General features: G+C 36.8%; 1 protein-coding gene across 2 annotated transcripts in view; it reads left to right on the top strand.

Annotated features, from left to right (window-relative positions):
• The window catches only part of LOC121260612 (BEACH domain-containing protein B), a 59,590-nt gene that overhangs the window by 30,710 nt on the left and 15,722 nt on the right, over positions 1–13,158 (top strand). For both annotated transcript variants that reach the window (XM_041162552.1, XM_041162551.1), the window contains exons 17-31: positions 707–880; positions 1,324–1,484; positions 1,621–1,936; positions 2,032–2,464; positions 2,599–2,932; positions 3,067–3,255; positions 4,476–4,737; positions 4,933–5,124; positions 5,214–5,432; positions 5,564–5,740; positions 6,607–6,722; positions 10,649–11,113; positions 11,269–11,482; positions 12,219–12,440; positions 12,603–13,076. In XM_041162552.1, the coding sequence (XP_041018486.1) occupies positions 707–880; positions 1,324–1,484; positions 1,621–1,936; positions 2,032–2,464; positions 2,599–2,932; positions 3,067–3,255; positions 4,476–4,737; positions 4,933–5,124; positions 5,214–5,432; positions 5,564–5,740; positions 6,607–6,722; positions 10,649–11,113; positions 11,269–11,482; positions 12,219–12,440; positions 12,603–13,076 (3,948 nt within the window). The remainder of the gene's footprint in view (positions 1–706; positions 881–1,323; positions 1,485–1,620; positions 1,937–2,031; positions 2,465–2,598; positions 2,933–3,066; positions 3,256–4,475; positions 4,738–4,932; positions 5,125–5,213; positions 5,433–5,563; positions 5,741–6,606; positions 6,723–10,648; positions 11,114–11,268; positions 11,483–12,218; positions 12,441–12,602; positions 13,077–13,158) is intronic.

Genomic DNA, 13,158 nt, shown 5'->3' with positions numbered 1-13,158 from the left:
TGGCAAAACCTTCTACAGCGAAGAATAATTATATTTTTCTATTATTAAGCATTCTGTATGATGTTCAGCATGCTGTTCATTCCATGGCCAAAAAAATTTCTGAATGGGTTTGTAGTTCACATATTAAGGGATACATGTACTTTCACACTGAGCAATAATTGAATATCAACTGCAGACTTTGCTATATTTGTATACTCATGCTTCTATTTCCAAAATGAATGCTCTTCTATATAAAAAACCTTTCATTCTTACAAACTGCTTCTATCCAAATAATCTTTGAATAGAAGAGGATTCCAGACATGGGTTGTTTCTTATTTATTACGTGGTATTTGTTAATTACTTTTGTGTCTTGGAGAGGTGTTCGTTTATTCAATTATCTGTTCCAAAGTATTCTCTTTGCAATTCTCAGTGCAAGATAGGAACATTTATGCATAGTTCTGCTGGAAGTTATTTCTTCTGCCTAAAATCCTTCGGTAATGTTCCAATGGTCAATTGTAATTGATTTTAATGGCATGAACATTCATGGTTTCTTGTATCACTAGAACACCACTCCTAGGCGTTGCTCTTGTATATGACCCGTGTACTTGGGCTTTTGCCTATTCTTATGATCAATAAAATCTTATATACCGATAAAAAAGAGTAATGTTTCTTTGGGTATTCCTTCAGAAAATTTATTTTTTAATAATTTTTCTTTTATGTCTTGTAGGGGATCATAATTGAAACGCCTGTGCAGTGGCCACTCAATAAGGGTTTTTCTTTTTCATGTTGGCTTAGGGTAGAGAACTTCCCAAGGAGTGGAACAATGGGTCTTTTCAGTTTTCTCACAGAAAATGGGAGGGGATGCATGGCTGTGGTTGCAAAGGACAAGCTTATTTATGAGGTAAAAGATATGCTTTCAGTTAGGAAATTCCTTGTTGCTTAATTTGTGCTTTATCTGGAAATGTGTTATCATTAATACAAGTTATTGCATATTTTGTTCAAACTTGTGGTATTCTTAATTGTTTTGGCCTTTTTGTACTTTTATGTTGGTAAGCTTAAACCCCTAGGGGTTGGCTCAAGTGGTTAGAGCCTTGGTCTTGGTAATATGCTCCCTCCAGGTCTAAGGTTCGAACCCCTTGGGTGCAAAAAATTTTTAGGGGCCATCAGATTGGAGGAATTTCCCTTGAATTACAGAGGTGCACCTACGGGAAACTCCTTGCCAAGGGCCTATGCACCTTTGGTTTTGTTTGGGACATCCGGTACCAATATAAAAAATGTAGGTAAGCTTACTGCCGATTGCATGCCATACTATTCTTGAAAAGTTTTTTTCCCTGCCTTATGCAGTCAATAAATCTGAAGCGACAGTGTGTCCAGCTGCGTGCTAATCTTGTAAAAAAGAAATGGCATTTTCTTTGTATAACTCATAGCATTGGAAGAGCCTTTTCGGGGGGTAGCTTATTGAGGTGTTACGTCGACGGTGATCTCGTTTCATTCGAAAGATGCAGGTTGTAGGCCATCTCTATTATTACTTCACAATTATATTTTGTTTTGATCATGGAAAAAATATTTGTGCGATTATATTCCCCCCTACCCCATTATGAAAACAGAGACTTCCCTAAGCATCACGCTTTCTTGTTTCAGATATGCAAAAGTTAATGAATCTTTAACAAGTTGCACAATTGGTGCAAAAATTAGCGTGCCTATATTTGATGAAGATCCCACGTTGCAATCAATCAAAGATTCAGTTCCTTTTCTTGGCCAGATTGGTCCTGTTTATTTGTTTAGCGATGCCATTTCTTCTGAGCAAGTCCACGGTATATACTCCCTTGGACCAAGCTATATGTATTCTTTCCTTGAGAATGAAGCAGCACCTTTTTATGATCACCCATTGCCTAGTGGAATTCTTGATGCTAAAGACGGCCTTGCATCCAAAATTATCTTTGGACTTAATGCGCAGGTTTGCTCTCTTACATGGACCACTAGGTCCACTACTTCTCTCTTAGTCTACTCTTGCCTGGCTATGAAATCTAAAACATTCATTTCTTCTCTCAGGCTAGTGATGGCAGGACATTGTTTAATGTTTGTCCTTTGTTGGATCATGCAATCGACAAGAACTCATTTAAATCATCTGTGATGATTGGTACACAATTATGTTCTAGGCGTTTACTGCAACAGATAATTTACTGTGTTGGGGGTGTATCTGTTTTCTTTCCTCTAATAACACAATCTGTTAGATATGAGAATGAAGAAAGTGTACAACTTGAATATACGTTCATTACACCTGTCACAAGAGAGCGTCTAACTGCTGAAGTTATTGAGCTAGTTGCCTCTGTACTGGATGAGAATTTGGCAAATCAACAACAAATGCATCTTCTTTCCGGATTTTCAATACTTGGATTTTTGTTGCAATCAGTTCCTCCAGGGCAACTTAATTTGGAAACTCTTTCAGCTTTGAAACATCTGTTAAATGTCGTTGCAAACAGTGGTATGTATTACACTTTTCTCATTTAATCGGCTTCAAATTCATGCATTGATTGCTTTTTCTCTTTTGTTGCCTTTATCTCAATTGAACTCATAGTATCGGTTTGATGTATTTATGCTTTTTTTAATTCCCTCCAGGCTTGGCTGAGCTGCTCGTCAAAGATGCCATATCTAGCATATTTCTTAATCCTCTCATCTGGCTCTACACAGCATACAAGGTTCAGCGTGAATTGTACATGTTTCTCATCCAACAATTTGATAATGATCCGAGGTTGCTTAAAAGTCTATGTGGTCTCCCACGTGTTCTTGATATAATACGCCAATTTTACTGGGATAATGCATCTCGATTTGCTATTGGCAGTAAGCCTCTTCTGCATCCCACCACCAAGCAAGTTATTGGAGAGAGGCCTAGCCATGAAGAAATACGTAAAATTCGCCTTCTCTTATTAAGTCTTGGTGAAATGAGCCTCAGGTATAGTTTGTTTACCATTTGAGAGTGTTCTTTGGTCTCCAAACACGTACTTGCAGTCATCTTTTCTTTTTCTGTGGTAGCCAGATATTATCTTTTCCAAGTTTACATTTAAAGACGTCCTGGGTGATATGCAGGCAAAATATTGTGGCAGCAGATATAAAAGCTCTCATAGCTTTTTTTGAGACAAGTCAAGATATGACATGCATTGAAGATGTTTTACATGTGGTTATTCGTGCTGTTTCTCAGAAACCACTGCTTGCTTCTTTCCTTGAACAAGTCAACACGATTGGTGGCTGTCACATTTTTGTTAATCTTCTTCAGAGGTTGGTCCTCAATGTGGCAAATTCAATAATAGATGAAGTGATGAAACTTGGCACCAGAGTGATGTTCAGCTCTATTTCATTGTTTATACTTGGGTTCTTTTCTAGTATCACGAACGTGTTTAATCCTTTAAGATTTGAATTATCATCACGCATTGCTAAGCCTTGGATACAATAATATGTGATGATGTGATGGTGCTTTCCTGTTGAGTAGTTGTGATGCAATAAAGTGGGGAACACATTGGCAATGACTTTAAGTATAGGGAATGAACAAGAAAGCTAAGTATGCCTGGAGAGTATGTATGCTGCCAATTGACAGCAACCCTTGCTCAAAATTAATACTATAATCTAACAGCCTCTAAGACCTAATACTTATTTTGATGTTTTAACTCAGTTCTGTTATTTATATATAATACCCTCGGATGTTTATTAAGAAGAATATTTTTTTCTGAATTTTCTTCTAAATTATTTTGTAAGTTATCTTTATTGAAAGCGGAGAGGAGCACAACTTAAGATACATGGTGTATATAAGAGAACCTGATTAGAGGGAAGAAGTAAAAGGAAAAGATATAAAATCTAATTTAAAATGCCAGATGTATATTTGAATAATTCATATTTGTTATGGGTTTATGTTAGTGGCATGTCTATCAACTAATTAGCTAGCCACTATTACCACAACTAAATGAAAGGTCTGTGTTATATCTTTGTCAGTAAATGCTATAGTATCAACCTCAATTAGTGTAACATTGGTTCTGAGTTGAAAGGATGATTGAATTGCTATTGAGAAACCAATTATATTCTTGCTTGAGTAAGAAAGAGCAACAGGAGTTCATGAGATTCATTTGTTGTCAATGGATTTAAAGTGACATTTGACGTACTCTTTCAGAAGTCAAGTCTGAATCCCTTGTCTCCATATTGTCTAGAACCTCGAGTATTCCCATTGAGCAGCTCTGGCTTGTTCTACCCAAGGGAAATTCTGAAACTTTGTTTCCTCTGAAAAATGGGTGTACTCTTCCGCTGTGTTCTAATAAACGATATGTTAGTGCAAATATCATTCTGCAATTAGAATTCATTATAATACTGTTGTTGCAAATAGCTGATTATACATGGCCCCATTATAGTTTTAGTTATACATTGTTCTATTGTTAATATTATTGTTATTGTTATTATGCTGCCGGAGGTTTCAAAAGAAAGTTTTTGAAGACTTTTATTTTCTTTTACAGGGAATTTGAGCCTATCAGATTACTTAGTTTGCAGTTCCTAGGAAGACTTTTGGTTGGTCTTCCTTCTGAGAAAAAGGGAGCAAGGTTCTTCAATCTAGCTGTGGGAAGATCCAGATTGCTCTCAGAAAACCATAGGAAGATCAGTTTAAGGATGCAACCAATTTTCTCTGCCATATCTGATAGGTTGTTCAGGTTTCCACAGACAGATAATTTGTGTGCTACCTTGTTTGATGTTCTTCTTGGAGGTGCCAGTCCCAAACAGGTAATCACAACTAATTTTTTTGATAAATAAGTCAAGACTCTGGTGATCACAACATTATAGTGAAACCACTTTTTTTTCTACCTTCATTGTTGCTTGTTAGTATTTAGTTCTCAGGAGTGATGCAAGCACACAAATTTCTTTATAGCTATCTAAATTATATGAACTTTAACTTTGAATTATAACTTCTGTTTACAGGTGTTACAGAAGCAAAACCAGATTGACAGGCAGAGAAGCAAGGGACATGACTCTCATTTTTTCCTTCCTCAAATGTTGGTGCTCATCTTCAGATTCCTGTCATGCTGTGATGATGTATCTGGAAGAATGAAAATAATCACAGATCTTCTTGATCTTCTTGATTCAAATCCTTCAAATATTGAAGCTTTTATGGTATTATTACATTATATCTTCAAATCATATCTTTATGCTTATGTTAAATGCGTAAAAATACTGTCTGAATTCTCAAATGTTGCAAACAGGAATATGGGTGGAATGCTTGGTTAATGGCTTCTGTACAGCTTGATGTGCTAAAAAACTACAAAGATGAGGCACGAAATGAGTGTGACAATGAGATAAATGAGCAACATCTATTGAGGAACTTGTTTTGTGTTGTTCTTAGTTACTACATGCATTCTGTAAAAGGTGGCTGGCAACATTTAGAAGAGACAGTGATTTTCCTACTTGCACACTTTGAGCAGGTTTGTTGTGATTTTTTTTCCTCTTTTTTTTATAGGTAGGTTTGTTGGAATCTTTTGATACGTAGTTTAGTCTGTCGCTCTTTTTATAAATTTATGTTACATTGGTTTGCTTAAATATTTTATCTCTGCAGGGAGGTGTCTCTTATAAATGCTTGCTTCGTGATATATATGGTGATCTAATACGGAGGCTGATGGACTTATCTTCTGTGGAGAATGTCTTTGTTTCTCAACCATGTAGAGATAATACATTATACCTACTAAGACTGGTTGACGAGATGCTTATATCTGAAGTAGACCATAAACTTCCGGTATACAACTTTTTGAGACTCTACAAGTTGATTATTCTGACTGGAATGTGGTCTGAAATATTGTTGTCAGTGTCATAGTCATATACTTTGTCACTAAGTTTTGCTCAGACCCCATCTTTCTTTTGTACCCCCTGTCCCTTCCCTAAAAAAGGGAAAAAAAAAAACACATGAAAAGGAATAGAATTTAAAATCACATCAAACATTTGCTTGCCTTGTAATAATCTAGTATTATTTCTCCATTCCTTAGGATCATTTATCACCCGCTTTTTGGTTAACCAAGATGCTAGAAATGGTCACACGACTTATCCCTTTTTGTATACTTATGCACACCATTCATAGGATTGTTGAAACTACATAATTACATGGTCGCTTTGTTCTAGTGAGTCCTTAAGGTGGTCTATAAAACAAAAGGAACCATGTAACAATTTCTAGTTCTTAATTTGGTGTACTCATATGTATACCTCCAGCGTACTTGGGCTATGCCTATCTCTATCAATACAATTGCTTCTTACTTATCAAAAAATAAATAAAACAAAAAGAACCAATGGTGAATTAGGTGACTAGGTTGGGATGATGTACAATGGTGTTAAATTATGTTTTTTTTTTTTTCAGATGTAGGTTTGGATATGATAGTTAGAAACCCAATACTATTTCATCTTCTAGTACTAATCTGAGGTGTTAAATTCGGTTGTCCTTTGATATGAGCATTTCAGCACTCTACAGTCATGGTTGTTAATAGATCCTATGAGCATCCATAGAGGTCACATTGCATTGTCATTTTTGTGAATTGACTCCTAACTTTCTACTTGAGTACTTTCTCTTTCACTACAAAGGCAATAAGTTGGTTTAATACATCTTTCTTGCAGTTTCCAGCTAGTAGTGCTGATTTTTCTCTCGACTCCTTTGAATTAGACCATCACCAAGATTATAGCGCTGCCTTATACAAGGTCTTGCATGGAGAATTTGACGATCAAATTTCTAGGTATTATTATGAATTTTTTTTTGAAGTGTTGCCTAAAATATTTGTTGTTAGTTATACGCATCTGTGTGATTATCTTATTTATTCATGGAGTTTGTGTTGATTTCTATGATTTATAATATCTTTAGGTTTGTGGTCATTGCAAGTTTTACAAATATTTCTCAATGATTTAACTGCTTGAAAACTTTTTCTTTTTTAATAAGAAATTTATTGAAACCACGTAATTAGGCATAGCCCAAGTCCACAGTAAGGATACAAGAGAAAACACCTAATTACAAGCTAAATCTGAAAAACAACACAAAAGTCATTGGGACTAAACCCATCCATTACAATAACCGAAGCCCAAAGCAACAAAGTATGAAAAAAGAAAGCTCTAATCTCATCCACTGAGCGTTCTCTATTGTTGAAATAACGATCATTCCTCTCATTCCAAATACACTACATAAGACAAGAGGAACCATTTCCAAACAGCCGCTATTTGATGATTTCCTTGAATCCCTCTCCAACAGGCCAAAAGATTAGATTCACCACACTCTTGGGCATTGCCCAAGCAATGCCAAGCTTGGCAAAGATCTCATCCCCCAAAGCCCTCGACACATCACAATGAAGAAGTTGATCCGCCAATTCTCCTCACCTTTTGCACATAAAGCACCAATCCATAGCAACGATACCGCACTTTCTCAACTTATCAATAGTAAGGATTTTCCCATGAGAAGCCAACCACCTGAAGAATCGGACCTTGAGAGGCACTTTACATCTCCAAATATTATTCCAAGTGAAAAAATCAGTAGAAGGATGTGACACCAAGACCTTGTACAAATATCTAACCAAGAATTTCTTATTACCAAGCTGATTCCAGATTAATCTATCCTCCCCTCCAGATTTTAAATTTAAAGCATAGAGCAAGCTGTAAAAATCAGTGATGGCCCCCACCTCCCAATCATGGGCATCTCTAATAAAACTTACTGACCACTGGATAGAACCAGCAGTGTTGCCTGTGTAATCAGCCACAGAAGCGCCTTTATCCAAAGCAATTCTAAAGAGGGAAGGGAAAGCAATCTTGAAGGCCATGTCTTCACACCATAAATCATGCCAAAAACTGATCCAGTTACCCCTACCCACTTCAAATCTGAAATTTCTGGAGAACTCCCCGCATCCATTGCGAATGAATTTCCACACTCCCACTCCATATGCCCTTCTAACTTTGTTTGAGCACCAACCTCCCCAAATACTCCCATATTTGGCATCAGTAACAATCCTCCAAAGAGCATCCCCTTCTTGATGATGCCGCCACAACCATTTCCCTAAGAGCGCCTTATTGAAAGTTTTTAGCTTTCTAATCCCCAAACCTCGCAAATATAAAGGAGAACAAATCTTATCCCACTTGAGGAAGTGGAATTTCTTCTCATCCTCTAATCCACCCCACAAGAAGTCACGGAATATCCTTTCAATTCTATTAGCCACTCCTGTAGGCAAAGGAAATAAAGATAGGAAATAGATTGGGATATTAGATAAGGTGCTCTTGATTAAGGTGATTCTACCTCCTTTGGACAAGTAGATCCTTTTCCAGCCACCCAATCTACATTCAATCTTCTCTAAAACCCCGTCCCAAATTGCCTTCGATTTAAAAGGTGCCCCCAAGGGAAGACCCAGATACTTCATAGCCTAAGTAGAAACCTTACAACCCAATATATTAGCCAAATCCCCTAGATTATTGACCAAACCTACGGGGACCATTTCAGATTTAGACAAATTGACTTTTAAACCAGATACAGCTTCAAAACATAGCAAAATTGCCTGTAATGAGCGGATCTGATCAGAATTTGGTTCACACAAGATCAAAGTATCATTTTCAAAGAGTAAATGAGAAACATTAATGCTGCCATGTGAGGAACTGCCCACGAGAAGCCCGAGATAAAACCCCTATCCACTGCTGCCTTCAACATTCTGCTGAACACATCCATAACTAAAACAAAGAGAAAAGGGTCCCCTTGTCTCAGTCCCCATGAGCTGTTAAAAAAACCAGCTGGAGTGCCATTAACCAAGACTGAAAATCTAGCTGAAGATATGCAATGCTTCATCCACTTACACCATTTATCCCCAAAAGCATACCTACCAAGGATATATATCAAAAAATCCCAATTGACGTGGTCAAATGCCTTCTCCATATCCAATTTGCAAGGGATGCTTGGAACTCCGCCTCTAATTCTACTCTCGAAGCATTCATTAGCAATGAGAACGGAGTCAAGTATTTGTCTTCCCTTGACAAAGGCATTTTGGGACTTTGTTATGATCTTTCCCATAACCACACTCAAAATGGTTAGCGACCACCTTCTAGATAATCTTGTACACACCACTAACAAGACTGATGGGTCGAAAATCCTTCACCTCCACGGACCCACCTTTTTTAGGGATAAGCTCAATGAACGTGGCATTAAGGCTTTTCTCAAATTTCATGAATGAGTGAAATTCAAGAAAAACCTTCATGATGTCCTCCATTACAATGTCCTAACATGCCTGAAAAATGCCATGGAAAACTGGAATAAAGTTTTTTTGGCAAATAATAAAATTATGATCAAACCATGGGTGCCTTATAATGATCTAGCAATAGAACGTGTGCATTGCATGGGGAACCTTTTCAGTAATTTATAATTCACTTGAAAATTTTATAGATACAGATGCAATTTATTTGAATAACCAGTTTTTTTTTAGATGCATACTAACAATGTCTTATAATGTATCTTTTTACAAGTAAGAAATCTGTATTGAAAAATGCAAATGCAACCCAAGTACAAGGGAAATATTGAAGACAATATAACTATCTAGAGGGAGAAAAAGATACAAGAAAATCATACATGCTTAGTCTACTATAGTTTTGAGCTCTCTCATCATCCATTTGTGGTCTTCAAGGGTTCTATAATTTTTTTTTTTCCTTCCACGTACACCAAATGAGGCAAGTAAGAACCATCTTACTCACTACTATAATTTGTGGGTTGCCACTGAACGTTTTCCGAGGGCTAGATCTTCCACAGCCTTATAGAGAAATGCTACAGCCATTCTTTTGAAGTTATTTAGGGCATTTTGGTTCATCAACTTTTCCCTTAAGGAGTTTGTGGTATATATGGTATAGATTTATAATGGATGATAGCACTTTCTATCCTAAAAAAAGGGGTGGAGCATTAAAATGTGAGCTCAAGACCCATTGGGTATGATTAAAAAATTATATATCACATTGGTTTACTTGCTGAAAAAAATAAATAATAGTAATTGGCAATTCATAGGAAATAAGAAGGTTGGGCTCAGAGATCATCACCCAAATCATGTGCAATGAAGATTATGAATACATTATTGCTAAAGCTTGACTTCCTTGAAGTTGGAGAAGCATAAAGGTTAAAATGATAACGGAAACTAAAATTGACATAATTTGAAGAAGTAGAAAAAGGTTATGATAATTAAAGGTTCAGCAAAGAAGATCATTTTAGACACTTATCACAAGGAAAAAAGCAAAGATACTGTAGTAGATAGTGTTGATTGAAGAACAAGGATCCATGCAGTTAATGCAAATCAGTTTGTACTAAGAATTGATATCTCAACCCTAATCTGTTGAGATTAAGAGTCCACCATGGAAGGCAATGTTCTGAAACTAGAAAGAATATGCTGTGGTGAACCCAAATTTATCAGCAGCTCCATGCAGCAACTGCACTGGTCACAGCTAACAAAGCCTAAGTATAAACCTTGAAATACTAACGCTGCATGATTTATAAACATATACACACAATGGGAGGTGCAATGCATATTTTCCTCTTTCATTATTTTTTCCTTTCAAGTCTGAGTTCCCCATGTGCTGCTTTTACTTTGTTGTTTTGGAGCCAAGTTCATCTTGTAGTTTTTTATTAGCTTTATTTGTTGTTTGATTGTTTCATTTGTAGAAATCTGTGGGGTGGCAAGCAGCCAATTGCCAATGAAGATGACATAGTTGATGAGAAGTGGTGGAATCTATATGATGATTTGTGGACTATTATTTGTGAGATGAATGGTAAGGGACCAAGCAAAGTTTTACCCAAATCGTCTTCAGCTGTGGGTCCTTCTCTTGGGCAACGAGCACGTGGGTTAGTGGAATCACTGAACATTCCAGCTGCAGAAGTGGCTGCTGTTGTTGTATCAGGAGGGATAGGCAGTGCTTTGGGTGGAAAACCAAACAAAAGCATTGATAAGGCTATGCTTTTACGAGGGGAGAGGTTCCCACGCATTATTCTTAGACTCGTAATCCTATATCTTTGCAAATCTTCTTTAGAAAGAGCATCACGATGTGTCCAACAGGTCATTTTACTTTTGCCGAGCTTTTTGGCTGCTGACGACGAGCAAAGCAAAAGCAGATTGCAGCTTTTCATCTGGTACTTCTTTAGTTTTAAAATGACATTTGAAAAAACTCATAGATTCGAGATATTATTTATGAAGGCTTAGTTATTGATACTTAGGTTATAGAATCGTGATTGTCTCAATTTATGCATTCTCTACTAGAAATTTACTTTGCGTAAAATTGTGCCAGGGCTTTGCTTGCCGTTAGGTCGCAGTTTGGAATGTTAAATGATGGTGCTCGTTTTCATGTTATATCACACTTGATTCGAGAAACTGTCAACTGTGGCAAATCATTGCTTGCTACTAGCATTGTTGGAAGAGATGACTCCTTGGATTCAGGCAGCAATTCAAAAGAAACTGGATCAATTCACAATTTAATCCAAAAGGATCGAGTACTTGTAGCAGTGAGTCCTAGAGCTGTGTTCGCGTTGTTATTCATTAGTTCATTAATGTATGTTGTTTGACTGCCATATCCTAATTTTTTATTATGTAATGCCCCCATTTATCTGCAAATCTTGCCAATTGCATCCAAGATTGAAGTGGTATGATGAATACTTCAACAATAAAAGCTGGAGTGGCATAGAAACTAGCACATTCAAGGTGCAAAGAATGCAATACAAAGATTGCTAAAGTTATTACCTTAAACCTATGACATTGTCTTAAGGGAACAAAGTTTAAATGCACACTCCAATTAGTATAATATATATTCAGTCAGTGTATTTTGTAAGGTCCACAGGTTTTTCCCCATTGACCCTAAGGTCTCACTAACCAAGCAAACAGAGCTAGCCATAGTTATCTGCATTCTTGATTTAAAAAAAAATGGTTTTGGAATAATAATATGAAAATAAGTCAGCTTGAGGTATCACATGTGTACTCCACATCCACTGCTCTGCATTAACCACTATAAGACTAAAGGGATGGCCCTTTTTCATCTCATGAAAATGATTTAGTGATGAAAAGAATGACAACGTTTTAAATCAGTTTGTTTCAGTTGAGAATTTTACTCGGACACCCAAAGAGACTAAAATCATCAATCTCGCTGTCACTCTATACTTATGGAAGCTGGAGTTGCCATTTGGCCTGAAAGTCATTTTCTTTCTCATCTTATCCAGTTTTTAATTATTAAAGTTCATTCTTCAGGTTGCTGATGAGGCAAGGTATATGAATACATTAAAGGCTGACCGCAGCAGGCAATTGCATGAGCTCCGCACTAGGATTGATGAAACTTCTCTTGCAGAATCTAATAACAAGAAAGCTTTCGAAGATGAGATACAAAGTAGCTTGACTTCCGTTCTTGCTTCAGATGACAGCAGAAGAGCTGCATTCCAGCTTGTTTATGAGGAGGAGCAGCAAAATGTTGCTGTATGTGGACAGTTCTGGTGTTATTGAAAATACTTCATCTCTTCTTTCTGTTTTTATTTTCATTTATTCTGTTTGTCTTGCTTGCTCATTTCCCCTTTTACTGTTGAAATTATGTTGACTGTTACATCATTATGTATGTAAATATAAGTGTTGCTTGGACAGGAAAAATGGATACACATGTTCCGTTCTTTGATTGATGAGAGAGGTCCATGGTCTGCTAATCCTTTTCCCAATAATTCCATAACACATTGGAAACTTGACAAGACGGAAGATTCATGGCGGCGCAGACCAAAGCTAAGACAGAATTACCATTTTGACGAAAAGTTGTGCCATCCTCCCTCCTCTGCCCCTAGCAATGAGTCTAATCTTCCTTTGAATGAAAACAAATCTGGTTTTGTGGGGTTAATTCCTGAGCAAATGAAGCATTTTCTGCTAAAAGGAGTGAGAAGAATAACTGATGAAGGGAGCTCAGAATCCAATGATAATGATACTGAAATAAGTGGGCATAAGGCCTCCATCCCCAAGGATCCTCCAGACACTCAATGCACAGAACTAAAAGACAGTATTGACAAGAAGGATGTCCTGCAAGACAGAAAAGAGTCTTCTTCCTCCTCACTGGAGACAGAAACTAACGAGGTAAGCGTGAATAAATAAATTTGTGCAACAAATGTAAAAATAAAAAATAATGAAATGTGTAACTGATTTTCTTATATCTTGA

Source organism: Juglans microcarpa x Juglans regia, chromosome 4D, assembly GCF_004785595.1.
Source record: "Juglans microcarpa x Juglans regia isolate MS1-56 chromosome 4D, Jm3101_v1.0, whole genome shotgun sequence".
In the NCBI taxonomy this organism is placed as follows: domain Eukaryota; kingdom Viridiplantae; phylum Streptophyta; class Magnoliopsida; order Fagales; family Juglandaceae; genus Juglans; species Juglans microcarpa x Juglans regia.
Note: the sequence above shows the minus strand (reverse complement) of the source record. Positions and strands in the feature narration are given on the sequence as shown.